This window comes from Leopardus geoffroyi, chromosome C1 (assembly GCF_018350155.1).
Source record: "Leopardus geoffroyi isolate Oge1 chromosome C1, O.geoffroyi_Oge1_pat1.0, whole genome shotgun sequence".
NCBI classification, from domain to species: domain Eukaryota; kingdom Metazoa; phylum Chordata; class Mammalia; order Carnivora; family Felidae; genus Leopardus; species Leopardus geoffroyi.
In genome coordinates, this window is record NC_059328.1 from 93,366,374 (window position 1) to 93,392,829 (window position 26,456).

Sequence of the window (26,456 nt, forward strand, 5' to 3'; positions counted from 1 at the left end):
TATGCACAGGTTTTGTTTTATATGCAATTTTGTATTTTGTTAAAGAATGAATTTTTTTTTGAGACAGAAGGAGCACGCACGTGCGTGCGCACATGCAAGGGGAGGAGGGACCAAGAGAGAAGGGGACAGAGGATCTGAAGCAGGCTCTGCAGTGACTGTAGCAAGCCCAATATGGGTCTCAAATTCATGAACGATGAGACCATGACCTGAGGCGGCTGAGCCACCTAGAAGCCCCTAAAGAATGGATTTGAGACAAACCAGGAAAAGCGTTAAAATTTAATAAGGTTGGTTCCTAGATGTGTGGGATTTTTTTGTATTATTCTGAATTCTTTTCTGATTGTGTTATATGTTGTATGCATATTGTTGTAGGCCATTGGTAATGAGTATTATTTCATATTTGTGTAGTGTGGGCATTTACACACCTTACACCACTTAATCCTCACGCTGACCTGATGCAATAAGTAGGGCAGACACTATTATTCCCATTCTATAGTAAAGGAACCTCAAACTGCAGAACAATGTGTTAAAAATTGGATTGGGGGGGCGCCTGGGTGGCGCAGTCGGTTAAGCGTCCGGCTTCAGCTAGGTCACGATCTCGCGGTCCGTGAGTTCGAGCCCCGCGTCGGGCTCTGGGCTGATGGCTCAGAACCTGGAGCCTGTTTCCGATTCTGTGTCTCCCTCTCTCTCTGCCCCTCCCCCGTTCATGCTCTGTCTCTCTCTGTCTCAAAAATAAATAAAAACATGAAAAAATTTAAAAAAAATTGGATTGGGGACTCAGTTGTTTCTTATTTCCTCTAGATTTGCAATGGAAATATGCTAGAGAAGTTTCTTTCAAGTCCAGTCACTCCCTTCTACCCCAACCTCAGGAAGGCACTTGCTCAATGAGGGAATGAATTGTATTAACAATAGCTAAATGTTTGTTCAAAAAGCAGTCGTTCTAAATTACCAGAGGAGAACTCCCATTAATGACTTTGTGACGAGGGGGATCCATATTTACAAGTCAATTCTTCAGAAGAACAGGCCGGTTCTTTCCACCTGGCTGCCGCCCCATGGCTCACTCAGTGACCTTGGACAAATCACTTAACCTTTCACTACTTACACTTACACTACTTACACTGTAATATTCATGATTGCTCACTTGGGGCTCCTAACACTTTTTGAAAATTAGGCACCGATTGAAGGTCAATCATAATGCAACAATGTCAACTTTTCAATGCAAATTATTCTCTAAGTTCCCTATTCCTCAAAGACTATTTTCACTCTCCATTTTAAAGGAGATCGAGTTTATACTTTTTAATGATTAATAACTTAAGTCATTAATATATGAATACCTTTTGTTGTTAAAAAATTAAACAATAGCGTAACGAGACAATAAAAAGTGAGCAATTTCTGTTCTGTTGCCCATTCCCTCTTGTAGTGGCTCTTGGAGATTTTGAAAGCAAGCAGTTTGTTAACCTTAAGGTTTAGAAGCTTATCTCAACACTGATAATGCTTGATGAAAATCCTGTCGGTTCTAGGTATTGTGGTGTGGAAGAAGAGAAAAACGGCGCAGAGCGGCTCCAAATCCACGCAAATAAGAAAAGATAAAACAAGAACCCGTGCGTTCCAGAGCGCCAGGCTAGTTCCGACTTTGGCCATGAGTTGCAGCGGCTGTCGTGTACGGCTTGGGACTGGCCCTGGAGGCTTCTGGCAACGAACTTGAGCCCCCTCGCGGCCAAACTGCCCGCGGAAGCCACAGGTCCCTTTAAGGCGCCCTGCCGGTCGACAGGGAGCAGAGGGGGCGGGAGGAGGGTTCGCGAGCGCACGCCACGTGACTCGGCTGCCAAGTGCGCTCCCGAGTTTGACAGAAGTTTGAATCGGACTCGAGGGCTTTCTGCAGCCGGAGGGGCTGAGCCTCGGTCCCGGCCTCCGCGAGCGCGAGCTGCAGCGCCCCCGCGACCCGCCCCGCCAGCCTGGAGCCCGGGCCGCCGACGGCCGTCCGCGCTCCCGCACCGCTCGCTGCCCCCGCCTCCGGCCAGCAGTCGCCGGCCCGACCGCGGTGCCCACAGCCTCCCGGCCAGGGAGCCGAGCCCCCGCGCTGCGCCCCGGACCCGCTGCGCCAGCATGTCTTCGACGGAGGGCCCCAGTCGCGCAGCGGACAAGTCACCGCGCCAGCAGGTACTCCCCGCGCGCCCGAGGCTGTCTTACCACCCCTTCTCCACCTCAGGGTTGGGCCGGACCCTTATTCCGTCCCCTCTCCCGAGTGGGAGTGGGAGGAAAACCGGCGCTTTCCTGGGCCCCCCACCGCCCTGACCCCTCGTCGGCCCCGTGTCCGCAGGTGGACCGTCTGCTGGTGGGCATGCGCTGGAGGCGGCTGGAGGAGCCTCTGGGCTTCATCAAAGTTCTCCAGTGGGTGAGTCGATGCTCCAGCCGCGGGCTATTTCGGGAGCCTGGACTGTGACGCTGACCCGAAGCAATGTGGCCGGAGTGGGGGGCGGGGAGGTGCTGCGGCCGGCCCTGGCGGAAGGGTGGGGGGCGGCGACAGGTGGGCGGGGGAGGGGCGGCCGGGGTGCTTCTCCAGCACTTGATGGCAGGAGGGTGAGGAGCAAGGCATTTGGAGTCCGGGATTCGGTCCTTCTATGTGCAAGGCGCCCTTGCCCAGGGCGCTCACATTTCACCCGAGCGAGAGGACCCGGGTGTAACCTTTCCAGAACTCTGATCCTGCACATACCACTCTTCGGTGGCAGGAGGGGGGAGGGAGGACAAGGAGGAGAAGGAAATCCACGGAGGGCAGAGGAGGGAATGAGGCGGGCGAGGGAAACCGTCCGGCCTCCAAACCCACCAGGACCTGACTGATCCTGAAGGTTGACTCGGGAGACAGGGTCCTGTCTGGCTGGCGGTTGTCCTGCTGAGATCACTAAAGTAATCTGGGTTCCTGTAACTGAGTAAGAGAGTGAATGAATGAATGAATGAATGAATGAATGAATGAATGAAGCCTATGGCTCTAGGATTAAATAAAAGAAAAAATATCAAGACAATAAAAATCACACTATGGCCAAAATGTGGCTTGTAGAATAAGATAAAACATTGAGCTGGGAAGCTGGGGCTCTGGGTTTCAGATGTGGTCCTGCCTTTTCCAGCTATGTGACCTAGGGCAAGTCACTTCTTTGGACCTCAGTTTTCAACATTAGTTAAATGTTGATCACACCATCCCGAGGGTCCCCTTCTGCTCTAAATGGTTGGTATGCTAGAATATTGTCCTTCATTAGACTCACCCTGTGACCTTGAAGAAATCACTTGCCCATGGCCTCAGTTTCCTCTGTAACTGTCCAGGGCAAATACCATCTCCTTGCCTCACTGGTGCTTTGAGATATTGGTATGTTCTCTGTCCTTATAAGTGCCCAAGGCCTCCTGAGTATAATTTAGGAATGTGGACAGGTGCAGTCATTCTTTCAAATCATGAAAACTAGTTGGGAGCATTTAGTGCACTATAACTGAAGAGATTTAAGTTAGACAGTCCACACACCAAATGGTGTGTGAATAACTTAATTAATGTGCTTTCAGCACAGAATTCAGCTAGGGAATAAGTTACTGTTAATACTGAGGATGATTGAGTTCTAAAGGGCTTTTAACTCACTGGAGACAGGAGTTAGCACTGTGTCACTGAGTCCTGCCTGAATCATCGTTTGGATGAGAATCATCAGATCTGGAATTCAGGGGCAATAGTGCATTTGGGGTTATCTGTGGATATCTGAGACCTTGACTGGGGCTACAGGCCAGGCAAGGAGCTCCCAAGTGCAAACTCTGGGATCTGATGGGGACTTTCCACTCTCCCTACTGCCTCAAGAGCAGTTGGATGGACTGCTGACTGAGCTCTTTCACCTCCCCCACTTCCCTGTTCTGACCCACCACTTGAGTACCAGTGGTGGCCGTATAAGAATGTTATTAAGCCTCCATGTGACTGCCATCCAGAACTAGGGAACCATTATGAGGAGCAGAACCTGAAATATAAGAGTACAATTTTATCATTAAACTAGACAAATGGATCTAAGGGAAATTTGAGAAAGACTGTCAAGGGATGAGGGAAACAATGAGGTTATTAGACCATGGAATCATCCTTCATGGGGGGATTCTGTAAAGCTTCCCTCTTCAATCCTTCTATCCTTTTCTCAATGCCCTCCTTCTCCAATACCCACATTTCTGTAAAGGCTGCACAAAACAATGCCTAGGAAAATGATCCAGTCTCCTCCCAGGGTCAGCACTGATCCCTAAGAGTTAAGAACCGTTTGACTTTTATGATCCTCAGCTTCTTAGAGAGGGGTGATGCCTTTCTCTCATAATGCTAAATCCAGGGGCCCAGGGCTAGACTCTGAACTCAGCCTTCATTCGAAGGGCAGCATCAAAGGGAGACATGATTTGCTTTACTGCCATCCTAGCAGCCTGAATTCAGAGCGTGAGTTTCACTTGCCTGAGTCTCTGCAGGATGAGCTAATATAAAAGTACACAGGAACCAGCACCAGAAATGACAGTGAAAATGTCATTTGGGATTTTCACTCATTTCCTTATTGGAGGGGATCAAATGACCCTGACTGGAAAAGGAAAAAAACGAAAAAGAAAAAGAAAACACGGATCTTGCGTTTATCGTAATGATACTTGAAAACTTGTTGTCATTGTTATCAAAAAGCAATTTTGCTGGAATCTTAGTAAGAAGAAAGCAATGTTAGTCTTTTATTATTCAGGAGCTTGGCTTAGAGCTTGGCTTTTTTTTTTAATTCAGAAATTAATCTCACTTCAATTCCCAGTTCTGGAGTCTCACTAAGTCTACAGAAAGCTAGCAAAATAACACAGGTATAGACCAAGTATTAAAGAACTGGTTTCCTTTAAAAAAGGAAAAAGGCAGATTTTTAGGTCAATGGGCTTTGGTTTAAATGCAGCGCCCTCTGCTTTCTAGCCATAGAATCTGAGGTACCTAGGGTAAGTAACAAAATCTTTGTGGGCCTCGGTTTCTTATCTGTAAATGAGGGTAAGATCCATCTCATGGGTTCACTGGGAGGATTATAAGAGGTAATTTCTGTAAAGCATCCAAGCATTCAGCCCAGACAGTCCAGGAGATATTCAGCAAGTGTTGGTTCCCTTTCCTCCTGTTCCCAAACCTCCCCTGTCCCCAAATCTCCTCTTTATGCATACTCTCAGCTAGACTTGTCCTTTGGTTGGATTATTCAAATATCACTGCCAGATCCTCACTTTGAGGGTAAGGCACAAAGGAACCTCCTGGATTACTCTGTCAATGTTCCCATAATAAGTCATATCATTATTAACTGTACCCCTGATCAATAATTTGAGGTGCCAAAGCCACTTACTTGGCTCTGGGGTCTCTATAATGAAAATAAACTATTTCAGTTGGTGTGGGGAAATGAGAATGAATACTATTAGAGTCCATCAAACCAATAAGATGACTGTAGGGGTAAGATTGGAGGGGAGATCTTGTCTTGTGCTCTGCACTAACTAGGGATGGTAGTGTCCCCAAGGCTGACAAAGGATCATCACCATCAAGTAAGTCAGCACCTAACTGGCAAGGTTATTTTGACATCTTTCCCAAAGAGATACAGAGGCAGGAGGAGGAGGGTGTGGAGAGCAATATAGGGCCATCTCTGTCCCTAGCAACACAGGTCCAAGAGGAGGAAGGTGGAAGGTTGGCATCGGAACTTCAGAGATCCACCCCTTCCCTGTCTCAGGGACTCTCTCTCTCTGTCTCTGTCTCTCTCCTCTCTGTCTCTCTCTCTCTCCTTGGCTCCTGTTCTTTTTGAGCAGTTTGCTCAACTCAGAAACCCTTATGCTTGGTGACACGGATGGTTTCAGTTCTTTCCCGCTCTTCCCAGTGGTTCAGTCACCTGGTACATTTAAGGAAGAAAGCAAATCTGGTACAGAAAGGTGGAATGGGCTCGGGCAGGGTGTCTTTCTCTGCTCCTGCATGCCAGGTGCAGAGCTACTCCCTGCCTCCTTACAATCCTCCCTGAACATAGGAGAGATCCCCTTTTTTAGCCTCAATAATTTTATGATGCAGAATTTTATTTTATTTATTTGTTTGAGCATGACACTTTTTTTTTTTTTCTTTTTCCGGATGTACACTCTTAAAAGAAGGTACCGGGTCTTACTCATCTTTGTGTTTCCAGCACTTGGCACAATAACGCTTAATAACTGTTTGTTGATTAAGTAGAAAGAGCACTGGACAGGGAATCAAGAGATGTGAATTCTAAGGCTGGCCCTCACAATGGCTAAATGTGACCCTGGGAGAGTCACTTAATCTTTTGGGACTTTAGTTTCTACCTCTGTGAAATGAGACCATGGGGCTTGATAAGCTCTAAGATCTTTTTTGCTCTGCCGTCCTGTGAATCTATGAAGTTCCCCTCAGATTTTTCCCATTGTCCACTTACATAACAAACTTTATGCGATTTGTCATCTCGTGACTGTGTGATGTTCAGATTTAATTATATATTCTGGTTGATAAAGAGCTATGTAAGGTGTTTAGGGATTCCTGACTTTCAAAGAATCAGAACAGAAGAGGATGCAGCTAGTGCTATATTCATGGTATATTTCACTCTCTGAGAAATCAGAGAGCAGGATTCAGGATTTTCAGAACCTCAAGGTGATCATCCAGACATAGCAGAACTTTGGGCAGTGACGAAAAAGTTCTATTATCTGTGTTGTCCAATATGGTAACCTGCTAGTCACGTGTGGCTATTGAAATGTGGCACCTGAAATGTGGCTAAATGTGACTGCGTCACTGTGAATTTTTAATTGTTTTAAATTTTAATGAAGTTGAATGTAAATAGCCACACTTGGCTAGTGGCTACGTAGCATTGTGGATAGTGCAGCTCTAGAGTACAGGCTCCATGAAGACAGAGATTTTTCTCTTTTATTCACTACTAAATGATAGTGCCAGTACACAGTAGGTGCTCCATAAGTGTCATCTTTCTGTAGATGTTCAGGAGTGCCTGTCAAGGAAGTGCTAGTGAAGAGAAGGCTCCATAACTCACCATCCGTTGCCCCAAGTTAGGAATACCTATTTTCTTAGGGGACTTTATTGGGTAAAACTATGCTGCCCTTCTTAGAATGTGATGCTCTAAATTGTGTGTCCAGTTCTGAGCACCAGAAGCTACTTGCAAGAGGCTCATAGAGCTGACAAAAGTTAGAGAATTCCTATGAGGAAGAGCTAGAGAAGCATCATTGTTATGCCAGTGAGGAGGCTTGGAGTATATAAAGGGTAATGATGCAGAGGCTTTGGGCAAATTCTCTTCAGCTCTGTCAAGATAAGCAAACAGGGCTCTACGGCAGTCTCTGTAAATTAAGCCAGATGAGGAGGCTATTCAGGCATTGGAGAGAGTTATACTGTCTCCTTTCCTGGATGTTTTTTTTTTTTTACAATGGAGACAATTCTCAGTTGTCTGAACTAAACCTCCTGGAAACAGAGGTGCTCATTGTGACCTTTAGAGATGGGTCAATGGCTCCAGCATGGAGAAGATCTGCCAGGGCAGGCAATGCAAGGCGGGGCAGTGGCACCGGACACCGCCGAGGGGCAGAGCACAGCTGCCAGCAAGCCCGGCCAAGAGCATGCTGATAGTATTACCCCCATCCAGTGGGAGAAAGGCTTCTCGATTGCCTGCTCCAAACCCCTTGTTTAACAGACGGGAAAACGGAGACTCCGAGAACAGAGTTACTTATTAAAGGTCACCCAGCTCATCAGTGACAGGGCCAGGACTAGAATCCAGATTTCCAAACCCCTAATCCAGGTCTCTTTTCAAAACTCCATAACGCTATCAAGAGTTAGCAAAATCACGTGCACATAACTTTATTCTAAACTCTGGGTGCAAGCCTGGGATGTAGATGAGCTGTCTTCTAGGTGCTTAATGTCCAAGATATGGAGAAACATACAGAAAATGATCATTAACAGAATAAGCTCTGTGCTTAATAAGAATGATTACATCATATACAAGCCCGTATAAGGTAAGTGCACAGGAAACGGGGCCTGAACAGATGATGTGGGAGGATAAGTGATTCCAGTTTCTCACCTCCTTTTCTAACCAGTGTGTTTCCCCAGAAAGAAATTAGAAAATCATAGGTTGAGGAAATTTCATTTCACTCAAGACAGGAGGTTTAGTAAAATGTGATGAAAGGTGGAGAGGAAAACAATTCAAGTGACCTGAAATGCTTCTGGTTCTTAACACTGAGCAATGGCAGCATCAACAGATAACAAGGGGAAACACTGCAGGGGGAACAGTGGAGGCTGATAAGGCAAGTGGAAGGTACTTTGCTCTGGGCGTGGGCCAGGACTGTCAGCATGGACGCAGCCAGCATTGTTGCTGCAAGGAAAAGTACCTTTGGAGGAAGAGGAGCATAGCTCTTCCCCGCTTGGCCCCTCTGAAGGCTTGGTGGAAGGGGAAGTTGCCACTTCTCGCTATACCTCCAGTGAGGCTGGGAGCCCCTGGAAGTTAGCAACAAGGTAACCACAAGATTCAATGACAGCTTCAAAGGAGAAATGGAAAGAATCCCAAAGCATGCCTGATCTCATCACAGAGGAATCTATTTCTAGGGTGCCTCTCCCTTGTGGGGGGGGGGGTGGAATTCAAGTCCACCTTTATCCTAGAAGTTTCCAAAAGCCTAAATTGTGTTGCTTATCATCTTAAGGAGGCTACCTATATTCTCCACTGTCACATCCAATGGGGAGATGTGGAAACTGTCCATTTCTTCTTTCTCTCTATCTTCCCCCCAGACACCACTCAAAATCAACCTCATTCATTTGACTGTTTGGTCCAGGACTCAGATGCAGTGAACACAGCATCCTGAGGCTGGAAGACCAATGGAAGCCACGGGTCCCTACCCAGGAGGGAGTTGATTAAAGGAAATCCTGGTCCCCTCCACCGTATCTGCACCTGTTAAGAGTCAGAAGGTGGTTCTGATGAGATATACCTTCCGACTCTCAAAGGGGCTTCCCTCTCCCTCAGCTCTTTGCTATTTTCGCCTTCGGGTCCTGCGGCTCCTACAGCGGGGAGACAGGAGCAACAGTTCGCTGCAACAACGAAGCCAAGGATGTGAGCTCCATCATTGTTTTGTTCGGCTATCCCTTCAGGTGAGCAGGAATTGATTCTGACCCCACACAGCCTCTCTCGCTTATTTGGCAGGACCTGCTTGGTCTCTTCCTTCTCCAGAAACTTAAAGGCCTTTTGTTGAGTGCCACTCCAGGTTCAAATAGAACTACAGGACTTGGGTCCTTTCCACCCTTTAGGAATTTCAGACTAACCATAGAAAAATATCGGGGAACCTCAGATCGATCATTGTCATAATAATGTTCCAGTCCATAGATAACCAATAGCAGGTATAACATAGTTCCTACAGAAAAAAACCCATGCAATTGGGGATGGAGGCTTATAGGAGTCTCAGCTAGTTGGGCAGGTCCTTCTGACCTTCAGCAACCTCCTCCCTGCCTTGAAGGTTAGGGAACTTGTTAGTACTAAGATCCTAAAGAGTTGACATGGGGTGCTCACCTGGTACCACTAGAGTACAAGGATGTGCACCTTGACCAGGAGGCAGAAAAGAATACTCTTTCTGGGCTACTTGGGAGCTTAGGGAGGGGAGTCCCAACTGTTCAGAGGAGAACTGGGAATAGGACTTGTCTTTCCAGAAATTTTTAGTACCAATGATTAACTATCTCTTGTATATTGCAGGGTGTTTGTTTTTCTCTCCTTATTTTATCCCATATAGTCTCATTTGGGGGGCCTGACTGAGGCCTGGGAATGGGAAAGTCCAAACTAACCTGGCCACTGTGGGCCTGTGTGCCCCTTTCCCAGGGGCAAAATGTGGTAGTGACCTGAAGGGCCCTGGAGATCCTTGGAACTACACGGTCACCATATCTGGGCAAAGTAGACGAGTGTGGGGTAGTGGCTGAACGGGAGGTAGAGTTTGACCAGAATTCCAGGGAGATTCCTGTCTTGACTGCAGGGTTCCCTCCAGAAGCATTCCTCCCCACACACCCCCTTTCTTGGCTCTGTAGGAGTCCCAGGGTGAGAATGAGCACAGGACTACCCCTAGGGCAGGTACAGTCCTCTGCCCCCACAGGAAGAGGATTGCCCCGAGCTTAGGATGGCATCCCCTGCCACCTGCAGGTTGAACCGGGTCCAGTATGAGATGCCCCTCTGCGACGATGACTCCACCTCCAAGACTATGCACCTGATGGGGGATTTCTCTGCTCCCGCTGAGTTCTTTGTGACCCTGGGCATCTTTTCCTTCTTCTACACCATGGCTGCACTAGTTGTCTACCTGCGCTTCCACAACCTCTATGCAGAGAACAAGCGTTTCCCCCTGGTGGTGAGTAAGCAGAGGCCAGAAGTGGGGTGGAGAAACTGAGAGATGTGCTTTCTGAGACTGATGTCAGAGTGAGAGGGGAGGACACCCATATGTGGAAGCTCCTGAATCTCCCTGCCAGCTCTTCCTTGTTGATCCCTTCGGGTTCTGTGGTTCCCACAGCTCCGATGACTCTGCCTCTACCAACTTTCTGTCACTTGCTGTGCTCACAGGAGGCATAACAGCATCAAGAAGTGGGCTCTGGAGTTGGGCTGCCTGGGTTCAAATTCCAGGGCGGTCCCTTACTGGCTCTGTGCTCTTGGACAAGCCATTTATCCTCTATAAACCTCAGTTTCCTCAATATAAAATGGGGATAAAATAATACCCATCTCGGTGGCGCTTGGGTGGCTCATGGGGTGTTAAGTGTCCCACTTCGGCTCAGGTCATGAGGTCACAGTTTGTGGGTTCCAGCCCTGGGTCAGCCTCTGTGCTGATGACTCTGAACCTGGAGCCTGCTTCAGATACTGTGTTTCCCTCTCTCTCTGCCCCTTCCCCACTTGTGTTCTGTCTTTCTTTCTTTCTCTCTCTCTCTCTCTCTCTCTCTCTCTCTCAAAAAAAAAAAAAAGAAACATAAAAAAAATAATACCTATTTCATAGTGTTTGGGGGAGATGAAGTGAAAATGCATGTAAAATATCTGGTATATAGTTAGCTTCAGTAAGTGTTGGCTATCATTAATATTATTCCCCCTTTACTGTCTCCCTATCCCAGGCATGCAAGGTGGAAGGGGTGCTTCAGGGGACCCCATTTGTCTCTTGCAGTCTGCTCTCACTCTGACACCAGTTGTAGCTGAACAATGGTGACCAGAGGAAAAGCTTGAAGGGGAGAGTGGGGAGTTTAGGCCACTTGGATGTGGGGGTAACATTGACCAGCAGGTGCCTTGATACATTGTTGCCTGACCTCAGTTCTGAGGGCATGGGGAGGGGTGGCCCTGGGTAGCAGGTTCCTTTGGTGGCATTGAACAGATTCCTTAAGATGATCTGGGCTCGGGGCGCCTGGGTGGCACAGTCGGTTAAGCGTCCGACTTCAGCCAGGTCACGATCTCGCGGTCCGTGAGTTCGAGCCCCACGTCGGGCTCTGGGCTGATGGCTCTGAGCCTGGAGCCTGTTTCTGATTCTGTGTCTCCCTCTCTCTCTGCCCCTCCCCCGTTCATGCTCTGTCTCTCTCTGTCCCAAAAATAAATAAACGTTGAAAAAAAAAAAAAAGATGATCTGGGCTCTCAGAGGTTCTAAGTATTGGGTAGGATAGGAAGAGGTGGCTGTCCTGGGACCCCAGGATCCCAATGCATTCTGGCAAGAGGAAAAGAAGTAATCACGGGGGTCTTTCTGAGTGTATTTCTTGTCCCTCTGCTCCTTTCAGGACTTCTGCGTGACTGTCTCCTTCACCTTCTTCTGGCTGGTAGCTGCAGCGGCCTGGGGCAAGGGCTTGACAGACATCAAGGGGGCCACACGGCCATCCAGCCTGACCGCAGCCATGTCTGTGTGCCATGGAGAGGAAGCAGTGTGCAGCGCTGGGGCCACACCCTCCATGGGACTGGCCAACATCTCTGTGGTGAGACCTGTGGCCACTGAAGGGGCAGGGGAGGCAGTGCTATCCCAGATGCCCAGGCCTGTCCCGGCTAGCAGGTTCCGGGACAAAAAGATAGGGTGTCTCTCCAGCTGGCATCCCTTACAACTGGAGCCGGTGACCCTAGCACCTAAGGATGGCTGCTGGTCCCTGGCTGACCCTGAGAAGACATTTTGGTTTGGGGGGAACCCAAGAGCCATTTAGCCTCCTGTTCTTTCCTCCTTCTGTACTCTGTCTTCCCATTTCCCTTCTCCCCGCATCCAGGCATGCCCTTTGTGACTGCTTCCCACTCCTCCTTTACAATATGTGTTTGTGTGTGTATGTGTGCACATGCGAGCATATGAAGGAGAGCACAGGCTGTGGCTGGGTTCATGGCTGGGAGCAGACCCAGAGTGAGTGAGAAGGGGTTCACTGTCACTTAGGCCTCTAGACTGGAAAGGGGTTTGGGGCAGGTGTGAGTCCGGCAGGTATGCACATGTTTGGCCATCCCAGTTGTTAGAATGGGGAAATCTTTCCATATCAGTTGGTAGATAGCTGAGGCCTGAAGCTTTTCAAATGCCCCGTCACCTTAGCCCTGCCCTGAAAATGGCCTGGAACTCTTCAAGGCCCAGCAACTAAAGGGTTTAATCGCTGGCACACCAGGGAGCCTTCTAGAACTTGCTGGAACCCTTCTGATCAGTTTTAGCCCCCAACATTTTATTGTAAAAATTTTCACACATCAAAGTTGAAAGAATTTTACAATGAACACCCACACACTCATCGCCTAAACTGCACCATTAACATTTTACTAGACTTGCTTTATCACACATCTACCCGCCTCCCTTCATCCATCAAACCATCTGATTTTTAATGCATTTCGACGCTAATTGCTTTGATATCAGTTCACCTCCCCCACCCCAATACTTCCTGCTGATAGGTTTTTAAGTATTTTTGAATAAATAGTTTAATATAGCCTGGGCTGGGTCCCTGGTCTTAAGAAAGGAGCACCTTGGACAGCTCTGGTCACACCCACCCTTGAAAAAGGCACTCCTAACAGTGCTTTGGAAAGCACCACCAGAGCCCCTGCTCCTTGCTCTGCTTTGCATGATGCTTCACTCCAGGGGCCAGACTCTCCTAGCAACCAAGCTACAACCTGGGTGCATGTTGTGGACAGTTAGGGACTTTTGCCAGAGATCCCCTTAGTGGGTATCAGCATTGAACCCTGCCTGTATCTCCAGTTCTCTGTGTTTTAGTCTTCTGAGCCCCCTGTGCCTCTTCCTTCACCCCTCATAGGAACTCCTCCTCCCTGTTCCCACAGTTCCCCCCTTACTATTCTCACAAACTTCCCTGATGTCTTTGCAGCTCTTCGGCTTTATCAACTTCTTCCTGTGGGCCGGGAACTGTTGGTTTGTGTTCAAGGAGACCCCGTGGCATGGGCAGGGCCAGGACCAGGACCAGGGCCAGGGCCCCAGCCAGGAGAGCGCAGCTGAGCAGGGAGCGGTGGAGAAGCAGTAAGCAGCTCCCACCTGGCTACTCCTGAACAGGACAGCACCTCTTCAACCACCTCCAGCTTCCAGGACCTCCCTCTTCCTCCTTCTCCAACTCCCCTCCTCCATCATTCTGGGCTTTGAGCTTTGAGACGTCGTCGATGGATGGGCAGGCATCAGCTGTCAGAAACCCCAGCAGCCCTACCAGTGGCTTCCTATCTCTCCTCTTGCTGGAGCCTCGGATGGCAGGAGCTCAGTGCTTCTTGTCTACGGCCTGGACCCCAACATTTTGCTTGGGGTCTTCCTCGTACACTTACAGCCTCCCATTGCAGGAGAGGGTTGGGGGCAGGAGACTGGTTCCTAGCAGCCACTTCTATCAACCTGTCAGCTTCAATAAAAGTGGGGGGAGGGGAAATTGGCTGGCAGCCTTCTTCCTGGTCCCTTGCATGAAGGGCCCACCAGTGGTTTAGTGACCCCTCTTCAATGGTTGTTATCTAAGCCTTGTGTCTGCCCTGATCTCCAGTCAGCCTGAGCCCGGTATGCTTCTCACTTTTTCCTCTGGCATCTGCTTGCCCACAGAGCCTACCATGTGGGAACCCAGGAGGCCAACTAGTCTAGAAGACAGCCCTGTAGGGGCTCCTGATGAGGCCCAGACTCAATGGGGAGCAGATATATTGCAACTGGGTTGCAACTTCAAGAAACTGAAGCCAGGAAACTTGCTGGGGAAGCAGTTTCTTCTATTCCCTTAGCCCTCCCACCCCTCCAGGCTGGTGCACCTTCCACCAATAGTAAACTCGTACTTGCCTTAGAAACCCCTGACCTTCTTCCCTGTCCTCCTTCTTGGGCTTAGTCTCACACAGGGGACACTAGATGAGGGGTCTAGGAGCAACTCCCTTTTAGCCCTCTCTGCCTCCAACCTCTCTGTCCATCTCCCTTCCCCAATCTCTTGGGTCTGAGGCATTCAAGATCCTTTTCCATGTCTGTCCAGGCTTTCCTTTCATTCCTATGGGGCCATATAGGGGCTTTGGAAGGGCCCAGAGGACCACCATGAGGCTAAGTTGCCCCAGAGCCCCAGGACATGGATGGATGGGCCTATTTCTTCCTCATTCTCTGCTCATTTCCCCCCAAACCCCCAACTCCTTCTGTGGCCCCTCTTTCATACTCCCCTATCTCACCTTTACAAAAGGACACACCCTCTCGGTTTGCCCTCTGTTCCTCCCCTGCTTCCTCATTTCTCCCAGGCTCTATCCCTCCCCACCCAAACCCCCAGTCCAGGGCAGGCCAATGCTATTGGTGCTTCTTCACTTCGGGACCCAGTTCCATATTTGTCTTTGATATGTCTCCTCTTTCTGACACCTCCTTCAGTCCCTCTCTGGACCCCAGGGCCTAAGAGTCAATGCTGACTGGGAAAGGGCCATCCATCTCCTACCCAGCTCGAAGCACTTCAGTCTGCCCTGGCCATAGGGCTGCTCAGGGAAGGATGAAGAAGGAAGAATCCAGCCATTTTCTGATCCAGTGCCAATTAGCCCACTTATCATCCCAAAGGTGAATGTGCCCTGTGCCAATTTCTCCTCAGGACTGAGTCATCCCCTCCCACCTTCTCACCTCCCTAAACACCATCCCCAGTAATGTGCACTTTCCTGGGGTACCCAGAAGACAGGACCTTTGATTTGGGGCCCGTCATTTCTTTGGGTCAGAGTTTCCCCACTTGACAGGGGGAGTGTGAGATTTACATCCTCAAATGCTCCAGAATCCTTCAGTGAAATAATTAGGTTTTTTGTTTTATTTTTCTTTTTAGATTTTGGGGGAGGGATTTGAGGAGAGAGGAGAGGAGATGGGGATGAGAGTGTTTCTAAGTCTGAACCTCTCTCTGTCCTGAGCTGTCCCCATGGTTACTCAAGGAAAAGGGGGGAACAGTTTTGCCTGCAGCTCCAGAGACACAGAGAACAAAGAGGTGACCATTTTTCTCTAAACTGGCCCCTGTGAGGGTCTGTGAGCAGCTTCTACTGGAACTTTGTTTGGATTCTGTGTATGTATTTATAATTTATTTGAAATGTGATGGATAAAGTGTTCTCATTTGGGGGCTGAAGTTAGCAACTGGCCCTTGAGCTAGGGGAAGGGGGGTGGGGTGGATATTCACTCCTGCCAAGGACTCCTAGCCCAGAACTCTCCCTAGAGCAGAGAAGGCTCTTTCTCTTCCTCAAGAGCCTAGCTTGTTCTCATCCAGAAGGGCCTTGATTTAGTCTATGGCCTCTCCATGACCGCCCTAAGAGGAAAGGCTACTTCACCTCATAACTTCCAGCCAAGTGCTGAGGGCAGAGCTGTCCTCATAGGACTCACATCCCCTCTAATCAGGGCTGGCACTACTGCTTTGCCTAGTAGGGCCTAAGGTAGGAGACCGTGTCTGGTTTCTTCAGACTGCAGGAGGCTAACAGGCAGGGCATTTGCCCTTTGCCCTCCTAAATTCTGACTCTGCCAGGGTACCCACCAAGGACTTTTTCTGAACTTGAGTTCTCCCCACTATCATGGTCATAGGTCTCCTACTTCCAGGATTGAAGATCGGGGTGGGGGGAGAATGTTGCATGTTGTTTTCTGGTGCTTGTTATTACACATTTGAATAAACAGTGCTTCAAAGCATTTGCCATGAAGGAGCCAAGCCTAGAACCCTTCCAGAGATTTTTTCCCCCCCTCTTCTCCCATTACTTTAAGTTATCGGACAGATATAAGTATTTCCACCAAAACATCATTCCACTCCTTTCCACGCTGCACTCCAAGCAATAGAATCTGCATTTTCTCTTTTGGTGGCACCAATTTGTCCAAAGTAACTGAGGCTCATTAGCAGATTTACAGTAAACTCAAAAGGCAAGAGATAGTGGCTTCCACAGTACTGTTTCCATTTGCTCTGTGACCCAGACAAGCTTCCTGTCAGGAGGTGAAGGCCATATGCCTTGCCCTCTTAACTATAAAGGTTCTTTCTGAACAAACTTGCACCTCTATCCCCCTTCTGACATGCTACCTTGCATTCCCTATATCTTGGACACAATATTGCATTCAATTTCACCAAGTTCCTGGACCCCCTAGGGATCATCTGTCGTTCTCAGGTTAAGGATCTCTGCTCTCAGAGATTATCTTTGCGGTACTTAAACCTTCCCTGGGTGAAAATGAGAAGAAAGTCTGAGGTCTTGAGGTCACAGACCTTGACTTATTTGCCTCCAATTTGGTTTCCCTTTAGCTTAAGAAATTAATATGGGGTGAGGTGTGAGGAGTTGAAGAGGGAAAAGAGAACTAGTATCTCTTTTCTGGTGTGATGCGGCGGGGTAGGCTTTTGTCTCTTGATTGTGTGAGGGTGGGAAGAAATGTTATCAGCTGAGAAGAAGAAAGAGGATGATTAAGGTATTTTCCAGGCCATAGCAAGGAAAATGACAGATCTGATGAGAAATCTCCCTATGCTGAGGCTCTGGTAGCAGCCCTTCCAGCAGAGAAAATATTCATTAGAAAAAGAAGCCAAAGTGATGGATGGAGTCGGGGTCCAGCCAGGGTTTGGGAAGAGGCGGCACAGGGTATCGATCGCAGTTCTCAGGAGGAGAGAAGGATCAGCAGAGATGCCGCAAACACCAGCAGCCTCGGGGCCACCCCAGTTCCGGGGCTGGCTCTGGCTCGGAGATAGCCTTCTGTCATCCTGACAGGTGATCTTGATCAGCTCATCTAGGTCCTTCCAAACCCAGACAACGCCACTCCAACCCTCTGCCCTGCATCAGGGCAGCGTGGGTTTCCCACAGATGAAGCACAACACGGTAGACGAGGACTCTCCCCCCCCCCCAACCCTTGTGTCCTTCAGCGCATCCTACAGACTCCCTCCCCTTGCCCTTCTGATTCACAGCGCCCACCTCCCTGCACCTACCCTATTCGATCTACTGGGGAGCGAAGTCGCTTCTTGACCGCCAGCCCGGGAAGGGGCGCCAGCCAGCTGGCGGAGACACGGCTTAGAGGGGCGTCTTGGGCAGAGAGAGGTTTGGGGCTAAGGTGTGTATGCAGTGAGCTTGGAAGAGTGGGCTGGTAGCACAAAGAATGTATGCACAAGGGTTAGGAGAGGAGGTCCTGGGGCTTTGGTCTCTTTGCCCCCCGCATTTGTGCATTTTGCAGGGGCTTTTGCAGCAAGCACGGTAGGCAACAGCACGCCCTCCAAGACTACATTTCCCAGAAGGCTACGCGGGAGGGAGAGTGAGGGGCAGGCAACCTGTGCTGCGCTTGCGCAAAGAGTGAGCTGGAAAGGTGGGAGGGAGAGGGGAGGCGTGCCCGCGGCGGGGCTTGGGGGGAGGGGGCCCGCGCGGCGGTGGCGCCGGGGCGGGCGCGCGTCCGCGGCGGTGATGGCGGTGCGTGAACGCGCGGCGGCAGCAATGGCCGCTCTGGAGCGGCGGGTGCCGAGTCTCGATGACTTCGCGGGACAGAGCTGGAGCTCGTGGGTGGAACGGGCCGACCTGCCCGCGGCCGACGGTGAGTGAAGCTCCCCTAGAGTCCGGGGACCCCATCACTGTCTCCCCTCCCCCTCTCCGGGCCCCCGCCAGCAGAGGGGAGCCGCCGACGGGAGCCGCCGTCCGGCTCCCCGGCCCCCCAAACAAAGGACCCGCCGGGTCCTAGTGCCCGCCTGCTCCGTCACCTTCGCGCCTCCGGGTCCTAGCGCCGGCTCACAGCCCGCAGCCCACCCTGCCCACCTCTGCTTCTGCCGGTGCCCAGTACCTGCCCCCACATCTGCTTGCCTTTATCTTTCTCTTCGCCTGCTGTCCTCTAGCTTCCGCCCCTCCTGCACCTGCCTAGGGCTTTCCCCGTCCGCAACAGTCCTCTCCACGTGTTTCCCACGCACCCCACTTCTGTGCCCCCCTCCCAACCCCCCTTGTTCTTTCGCCTTCTGCCCCACACCTCCTGCTCCTCCTCGGCGTTTGCCTGCCGGTTACAGTGCTACTGGACCACCCCCCCCCCGCCCCCTCCGCATTAGTTCGTCGGTCCATCCATCAATCCATCCTCCCTTCCTCCCTCCTTTCGTCCATCCATCCCTCTCTGCCTGCAACCCTCAGTCCTTTCCCGGGCCTCTTGCCCTCCCTCTTGGCTCTCTCCCCTGACCCCCACCTTCTCTAGGCCCCTGAGTGCCTTTAGTAAGGGGGCTGACAGCCCCTTCTGCTGATCTTTGTCTCCTGGGCCCCAAGGGGCACCTGGCCTCGTGGCCTTTGGGGTGACAGCAGGCATCACAGCCCTGAAGAAGTTTGCAAGTGAGAAGAGGTGGAGGAGGAGACCGCATGGAGCGGTCTCTGATGACACTTGTTCTCCTCTTGAGACATCCGACTCCCAGCTCAGTTCTGCCCATCACTGCATTTAAACGGACTTAAGAGTGGGAGCTGCCCCTTGTCTCTTGCATGTCTAACCCACTACCCCTCATATCTGGAGATTATGTAAGACTGTCAGCGATCTTCTCATCCTAGAAAGGGGCAAATCTATTAGTAGGCGTTAGATGCACATCTAAGTGGAAGCCCAGGCTACCCCAGGACTGCCCCATGCTGGGTGGGCAAGGATGGGGCCATTGTCAGGGTCTGGGTGCTTTGAGAACCGGAAATGGAATCAGACGGGTTTGGTGACTCAGAATTGATTTTTTTTTCCAAGGGACAGGGAGGGGGCGTAGAGGAGGGGAGGGGAGAGGAGTGAGGTAGGGGGATGGGGGAAAGAGCTGCTTTGCACAGCTAAGATGTTTTTGTCATCAACCCAGAAACTGAGGTACAAGGGCAACCCTTGCCCAAAGCCCTCCTAAAGAGGGGAGGGGCTTGCATAGCTGACCAAGGGGACTTTGAAGATGCCATAGGACCCCCAATACAGCAGTTTCTGTGCTCTGTGACCATCCTGTCAACGCAGGACCTGAGAAGCTGGGTGTAACTTTGTCAGTGCCATGGTAACCCAAGTGGAACAAAATTGCATTCATGGGGATGGAGTCCTAGGAGAGTATATGTTTGGTATGGCACAGAGTAGCAGAAAGGACCCATCTAAGAAATCTCAAGAAGGGTATAGTAAAATATGCTAAGGATTGTTTCTCATTTAAATGGGGAAGCAAGCCCAGAAGGAGATCATATTTACCCACAATCACTCAGCTAGTCAGCAGTGGAACCCTGACTTGCACCTTGGAGTGAAGGGTCCATAGGAAAGGTGCCAGGATCCCTTCTAATGGAATTAGCTCATTGCAGAGGTAGCAGGTAAAGGAAGAATGGGCGCTTGAAAATGACCCACTGAAAGCTTCTCCAAGTGGTCCTGAGCACCAGGAGCTTGTTAGGGAGTGTGGGCTTCCTACTGCTTGGCTGCCAGTGCTGGTTGGGTAGGAGTTGGGGCTTCTGGGGTAGGGGTGGGCCTTCTGAGCTGTGTTTCTCCTCCAGGGGCTGAGTTGGAGGAGAGTAACAAAAACACAAAGAAGTTGGATGCCATGACCCTCATTAAAGAAGGTGGGAGTTGACACACATTAGGGCTGGGACCTGGGGCAGATGGGGGGCTGTGGGGGTGGGGGTGGGGAGGGTATCTTCTGAGTGGGGGTAGGAGTGCTCTCTGATCTTACAGGGAAACCCTGGGATCCCCAGCCCCAGTGATAAGGACTTCTGTCATTGCAGACATGTCCATCTTCGGGCACTGCCCTGCCCATGACGACTTCTATTTGGTTGTGTGTAACCACTGCAGCCAAGTGGTGAAGCCTCAAGCTTTCCAGAAGCACTGCGGTGAGGGGCGCCCTAGGGAGGAGATAGAGGGAACAGGGGAAGGTGGAGCGCGGAACTCTGAGGACAGGGTCAGTTGGGAGGTCACGTGGGTAATAGGGGAAGGCGCTGGGGATCAGAAGGTCCTGGGGGCGGTTTCAGAGGATTGTGGCAGGTCAGAGTGATTGTTTGAGCAAAATTCTAGCATCTGGTGGAATTAGAGGAAGAGCTAAAAGGTTCAAGAAACTGGATCCTAGAATTTTTGAGTCTTGAAGGCTCAGATTCAGGTGGGAAGACGGCAAATTTAAAATCTAGTCTTGGGAAAGTCCAGAGTTTGTATTGTGAGTCTATGAGCAGGGCTAGGAGGTTGGGGAAGGAGGCAGTTGATATCACTCACCTCGATTACTCTCTCCACCTCCTGGTGACAGAAAGAAGACATGGGCCCCTCAGCAAGCTTTACGCCCGGGCCCCACCCCCACCTCCAGCCCCTGCCAGCTCTCAGAAATGCCATGTAGTGAATGGGCAGGGCCCAGCTTGTAGGGCCCCAGGTTCCACCAAAACCTCCAGGGAGAAGGGCCAGGGGTCCCGGAGCCGTGGCCACCAGCCTCCTGATAAGACACAGAAGGACAACCTCTGGTAAGGAGAGGCTGGAAACTCCCTGAGACCAGCCTTGACCCTGACCCTAGCCCAGGGAGGGATTAACACAAATGCAGGCAGCTGTGGGGCCATGGGCACTGCTCACAGCAGGAGGCAGCCAGCTCTCTCTGCCGCTCCCTTCCATATGTTCCAAGGCATATGGGGTCCCCTTTTCCCATGTTCTGCACCCCTGCTGGAGCCCACCCAAATTCCAGGGCTGGGAAGGAGATGGCTCTGGGCTAGAGTCCAGGGCCCAGGCCCAGCCCCCCTGCCCCCCAGCCCACACCCTCTCTCCATATGTAGCCTTTTCGTGCCTGTGGTGAATCTGGAGAAGATGTCCAGTCTCCCGAAGCCCGATGGACACGGAATCAGGGTGGCCCCGCCCTCTGCTTTCCTCAGCCAGCCTGGTGGCCTCACCAAGGACTCCCCTGGAAAAACCCCCATGGCAACCCCTTCTAAAGAACCTCCTGGGAGAGAGAGCATTGAGATGACCCCCAGCGAGGGCCCCAGTCACCGGGCTGAAGGCAGCCCCCCTGAAAAGGAGCCTGGTGGGGCCAGACTGCCCCCCAAAACCCACCGGAAGATGGCTCGTAAGTAGTCATGATCTTGGGGGTCGGGAAGGTAGAGTGGGAACCCTTTTGGACTACTTTGTCCTTGGACCTGATGGAAAGGGGTCAGGAACGAGTGGGCCCGGCCATCACTGGTTGCAGGGTACGGGAGCCCATGGTCATCCCTTGATGTGGACACGTGCTTAAACTCCTTGCTTTCTAGGAAGGCTCTCTCCAGCCCAGGTTTCCTGATCAAGGCTAAGGGAGCTTATGCCCAAGCAGGGCATCACCCTGGGCTGTTGACCTTTAGCTCTTTTCTCACCTAGATCCAGGGCACCCGATTGCTCCCACAGCTGGTTTCTCTGGCATCCCACATACCTGTGGCTGCTTTTGTTTCTTGATATGTGTTGCCCTGTTTTGGACTTGGCATTGCTAAAAGGAGGGCCTGGGCTGGGCATGGGGATGGGGATAGTTCTTTTGCCCAGCAGGGAGCTGCTGGTGCTGGGAGGCGTTTCTCTGGGAGGCCGCAGCCCTGGACTTGACCGCCAGAGGCTCTTGTGTCTCAGGCCCAGCTCTCCCTAGGCCTTTCCATGGGAAATGGCCATGGGGTTCACAGGAACTGTTTTCCCCACAGGGAAGGAGTGCGACCTCAACAGGCAGTGTGGTGTAATAAACCCAGAGACCAAAAAGATCTGTACCCGCCTGCTAACCTGCAAGGTAATCCCAGTCCCACCGCACCGTGAGGGACAGCACACACACAGGTCCTGGGCAAGGGGAGAAACCACAGCGTTAGCCAAGATCCAGCTCAGGGGGTGGGAGTAAAGCCCCAGTGAAGCAAGGGGAGAGGAGGCTGTTCTCAGTGGGCCCGCGGTGGAACAGTAGGTAGGGGTGGCTTCCAGATTGCCCCACTCCAATGGAAGGTTCTGGTCCTTTGGGGGAGTGAAACAAAGACACACAAATACACCCACAAACATACTCACAGCCCCCTTCTCCACTTGCCCAGGCTAGAGCACACTGCCGCCTCTTACTCCTGCTCAGCTCACACCCCCTCCCCACCCTTCACCCTATTCTAGATCCACTCAGTGCACCAGCGCCGGGAGGTCCAGGGCCGAGCCAAGGACTTTGATGTGCTAGTGGCAGAACTGAAGGCCAACTCTCGCAAAGGGGAGTCTCCCAAGGAGAAGAGCCCAGGGCGCAAGGAGCCCACTCTTGAGCGCCCCTCCCAGGAGCCCCCCTCTTCAGTCCAGGTTGTGGCAGCGGCCGCCCCCAGCAGCACCTTCTCTGCTCGCGCCAAGCAGACCTACCCATACTGTGCACTGCCCAGGTAAGTCCAGGATCCAGTCCCCCATCTGGGGACACTTGGTCTGAAACCATCAGGGACCCCGGGAGATCGACCCAGGGAGTCTCACTCTGCCCTGAGTTGGGGGGATACCTGGGGGCCCCCAGCAGTGGTGTGGAAGTAGGGGACTACCTGCTTCTAACCAAGCATACTGTAGTACCTCAGGCTCTGTGTAGCTTGCCAGTTAACAGTACCTGGGATAAAAACATTTTCCCAGCTGCTTCTGACAGGCCAAAACTTGTAACTGGGGAACCGAAAGGGTCAGGGTCCTGGGTGAGGCAGTCCTACTGTATTCATTCACTGGCCCCTTCGTGTGCAGAGGCTGCGCTGGAGCCCTGGGAGAGCCTGCCTTGCCGGAAGGAGACACATGCATCTCTGCCTGTAACACAGGGGGCAGACGTGAAACAGGCTCAGCTCACAGGCTCATGCAAGAAGGGGGTTGAGAGAATTGACTGGGCTGACCAGAGCTGGGTGCAGTTAAGCTCAGAAGATTTTCTGGAGAAGGCAAATCTGGAGCAGATTCCCCACCCCACCCCCCACCCCCCAGGAGGCAGGGCCTGGGAAGTGAAGGGGCTGGGGAGAGGATCCCTTGGGAGCTGTGGCCCCTGACCTTTCCGGCTCTTACAATGTGAGCTCTGTTGTTCCCTCCCTTCCTGTCCTCCTTCCTCTTTGTCTGATTGCCCAGCAGGGTGTCTGCCCTGGCGGTTCAGGGACACCACCACCCCGACCCACTCCTGTCTCAGTCTCATCGCCCTCACATCCCCTTTGGCCCTTCCAGGTCCCGGGCCTCCTCTGAGAGTGAGTTGGATGATGAAGGCCCCTGTGGTGGTGATGGGGACCCAGGCCTGTTCCCCTTTCCCCTGCCCCGGGGTGGGGCCCAGGCCTCCAGCGAGGAGAGTGAGGAGGAGGGGACATCTGACGACCTCCACCTCCCCCCTGACTGCCATTATGCAACCCGGCCCCCGCGGCCACAGGCGGTAAGGACCTGGGGCAGGGACCTGGGGTGGGGGGTGGCCCAGCCCTCCTGGCCCACAGTGCGGGGAGGAGGTCAGATCCTTTGTACAGGAGCCCTCCCTGCATCCCAGGCCCCGCTAACCACGGACCTTCCTTCTGCCTCTAGTTCTGCACGTTTGGGAGCCGGCTGGTGAGTCCAGGATGCTACGTGTTTAGCCGCCGGCTGGACCGGTTCTGCTCAGCACTGAGCTCCATGCTGGAGCGGCACCTCAGCTCACACATGTGGAAGTGAGTCTCTCAGGCCCAGAACTTCCCTCCCTAGACCTCAAGCCCCAGACATACGTGAGCTTCAGAAGCCCTAATTCTTCTCACATACCTATGGATGTGGTTCGGCGTTTGTCGGGAAGACCCCAGATAGAACGAACAGGAGGCGGGAAAACTTGGCAGCCTGAAGCTGGGCTAAGGCAGGGCATGGGTGGGCGGTCTGGGAGGGAATCCCGACTCTTAGCCATCACTTCCAGTACCTCTTGGGTGACTAGGGATAGGGGATGTCCAAACTGAAATTTGAAACGAGGTTCTTAATGGGTGTGTATACTAGTGCATTCCTGCTTATCCCTGTGCTGTCTTCCTAACCCTCAGTTCCAGTGTCTCCCAGCAGATGGCAGCAAGGCCGGGGCTCTGTGGGCCATCTCTAGGTGGGGCGGAGAGACTGGTGTATGTCGGAAGGGAGGGCCTCTTGTTTGCTTGGCATCTCAGTGGAGCTCTCTCTCTGCTGCAGGAAGATCCCACCGGCGGCTGAGCCTCCATCCCACCTTGTCAGCTCCGCACTCGCTGCTCCCCTGAGCCCATCCTCTACTGGCAGCTGCCCCCGCCTTCCAGGCCCACCCCTCAGACCCGCCTGCCCAGCCTCCACGCCCCCCGCCAAGGACGGCCTTGTCCCCAGCTACCCTGCAGGCTCCCCCAGTGTGGCAGCTGCCTGCAGCCAGGCGGAGTGCATGGGCGGGAGCCAGGCCATCACCTCACCACTGCCTGCCAACACGCCATCCCCATCCTTCAGCAAACTCCCGCCTTCGAAGGCCAGCAAGTCGTCCAAAGGCAAGGATGGGGCTGAGGTGGAGGCCCCTTCTCGAAAGCGAAAGTTATCACCAGGCCCCACTACTTTCAAACGGACCTGCATCCTGGATCCCCCTGGAAAAGGCAAACCCTCTGGCTGCCGGGGCCTCTCGGCCAAGACTAAAACTGCCCTGGGCATGGGGCTTAATGGGACAGTGGGGCCAAGAGTGAAGCGGGCAGGGCCCCTGGACTGTCGGGGTTCCCCTCATCAGCCCCCTACTCCAGTCAAGGCTTCTCAGCTGGACAACCGGGGAGCGGCTGGACACCCAGCCAAGGCCCTGCCAACCAATTGCCTCTCTGAGGAGGAGGTAGCCAAGAAGCGGAAAAACCTGGCCACTTACTGCCGGCCAGTGAAGGCCAAGCACTGCCAGGCTGGCGCCCCTGCTGATGCGGCCTGTTCTGTGCGCCGCAAGAAGCCGGGTCCAGCCATGGCCTTTGAGGAGAAGTGTTCTACACTGAAGGTACCAGCCCAGCTCCCTGAAGAGCATGGGCAGGGAAAAGTCAGGATGGACGAGGGTAGAATACACAGTGGGGATCTGACACAGAGAAGGTGCTAAGTAAATGTTTGTGTAGGGAAGGGATGAAAGAGGAAATTGAGACAGTTCCTGGGCCATCTTCTCTAGGGAGAGGTAGGTCAGCTCTTCGAAAGGTAACCTAGCTTTTGTTTGATGGGCCTCCCTCTATCTCCAGCCCTCTCCCTTGAGCTAAAGAGATGCTGCCTCTCCCCTGCCCCGACACCTGCTTCTGTTTTAATCAAAGGGCCACTTTCTGAATTGGCTGTGGCCTTCACACCAGGAACTAGAGCTACCTCTGTCCCCTGAAGGAAAGGCAGTTGGACTCCATGAACTCTGATGGGAAAGGTTTGGGCAATGGGGTGGAGTCTGGGTTGCCAAGCTGTGGCCCGACATGCTGGGCAGCAGGGTGGGCAGGCTGGTCCAGTTCTTTGGTTCTGCCTCTGGGCATCAGGGCATGCAAGGGCAGGAACACCACCCAAGGTCCACATACGTATATGTGTCCACCTTGCACATGTGCCCACTTCCAGGTTTTCAGGGGCTAGGCGAGTTTTCCAGGGTTTCTGGTAAAGCCAGCAGCCAGGTTTATGTGCCTCTTCTGATGGCAGTCCTGGAGTAGCATTATATGGGCTATCCATTTGATCTCAGCCAGGAGGGACTTACTGGCGGTGAGACAGGGGATGCCCTTCCGGTTCAGGCACGGGCCAGACGTGCACCAAATCCTCTGGCACCCATATGAAAGGGTTTGGGGCAGTGCCCCACACGTGTGTGCATGTGTACATGGGTGTTTTCAGGCTGTCCTTGTTGGGCTAGCATTCATCTCTCCCTTCACCCTTCACCCAGCTTCCCTCACCAGCCCAGCAGGAGAAAAGCAAGCTTTAGCTCCAATGGTCCACACAGTGCACGGGTAGGAGGCCTGCTAGGCCCCCCAGCCTGACTGTGTCTCTTGCCTCTTGTCTTCCTGCAGTCTAAAGCCCATTAACAAGAAAGTGCCTGCCCACTGCGATGGAGCCGCCAGCACCTCCTCCCCTCCAGATCCGGGCCCCAGGCTGCTGCCGCTTTTTATAACTTTATATTATTTTTTTTAAGAAAAAAAAAAAAAAACTCTTTAAAATACCTCAAGACTGTCTCCCTGTTCTGTTGCTGCTAAGAAAATGTAAAAACAGAAACGTAGAAAAGGAAGGAAAAAGATGTAATAAAATGAGTGTCCTTGCTGTCCCCATCCGCA

At 52.1% G+C, this 26,456-nt stretch overlaps 2 protein-coding genes across 5 annotated transcripts; both read left to right on the forward strand.

Annotated features, from left to right (window-relative positions):
* Positions 1–1,804: 1,804 nt before the first annotated feature.
* On the forward strand, positions 1,805–16,063 carry SYPL2 (synaptophysin like 2). Its single transcript, XM_045478553.1, has 6 exons — positions 1,805–2,157; positions 2,318–2,392; positions 8,982–9,106; positions 10,140–10,341; positions 11,735–11,926; positions 13,283–16,063. The coding sequence occupies exons 1-6, from the start codon at positions 2,104–2,106 to the stop codon at positions 13,433–13,435; spliced, it is 801 nt and encodes a 266-aa protein (XP_045334509.1). The 5' UTR covers positions 1,805–2,103; the 3' UTR covers positions 13,436–16,063.
* A 1,666-nt stretch (positions 16,064–17,729) lies between these two features.
* ATXN7L2 (ataxin 7 like 2) lies at positions 17,730–26,350 on the forward strand. Of its 4 annotated transcripts, none has more exons than XR_006712581.1 (11): positions 17,731–17,901; positions 19,818–19,883; positions 20,046–20,150; positions 20,555–20,762; positions 21,066–21,352; positions 21,945–22,027; positions 22,384–22,634; positions 23,428–23,626; positions 23,770–23,891; positions 24,382–25,345; positions 26,196–26,350. XR_006712581.1 is itself a non-coding variant. In XM_045478555.1 (11 exons), exons 1-11 carry the CDS (start codon positions 17,775–17,777, stop codon positions 26,208–26,210), a joined length of 2,259 nt encoding a protein of 752 aa, XP_045334511.1. In that variant the 5' UTR covers positions 17,731–17,774; the 3' UTR covers positions 26,211–26,350. The 4 variants fall into 4 exon arrangements, 3 of the variants coding, with proteins under 3 accessions (XP_045334512.1, XP_045334511.1, XP_045334510.1); XM_045478555.1 differs by having other exon boundaries at positions 24,382–25,177; XM_045478556.1 differs by having other exon boundaries at positions 17,730–17,901; positions 21,162–21,352; positions 24,382–26,350.
* The last annotated feature ends 106 nt before the right edge of the window (positions 26,351–26,456 follow it).

Excerpts from the sequence above, each read along its gene's own strand:
- SYPL2 (XM_045478553.1), top strand. The coding sequence starts at position 2,104 with ATGTCTTCGACGGAGGGCCCCAGTCGCGCAGCGGACAAGTCACCGCGC. Across the intron at positions 2,393-8,981 it reads TCATCAAAGTTCTCCAGTGG|CTCTTTGCTATTTTCGCCTT; the intron begins GTGAGTCGATGC and ends CCTCTCCCTCAG. Across the intron at positions 11,927-13,282 it reads GACTGGCCAACATCTCTGTG|CTCTTCGGCTTTATCAACTT; the intron begins GTGAGACCTGTG and ends ATGTCTTTGCAG.
- ATXN7L2 (XM_045478554.1), top strand. The coding sequence starts at position 17,775 with ATGGCGGTGCGTGAACGCGCGGCGGCAGCAATGGCCGCTCTGGAGCGG. Across the intron at positions 21,353-21,944 it reads AACCCACCGGAAGATGGCTC|GGAAGGAGTGCGACCTCAAC; the intron begins GTAAGTAGTCAT and ends TTTTCCCCACAG. Across the intron at positions 23,627-23,769 it reads GGCCCCCGCGGCCACAGGCG|TTCTGCACGTTTGGGAGCCG; the intron begins GTAAGGACCTGG and ends TTCTGCCTCTAG.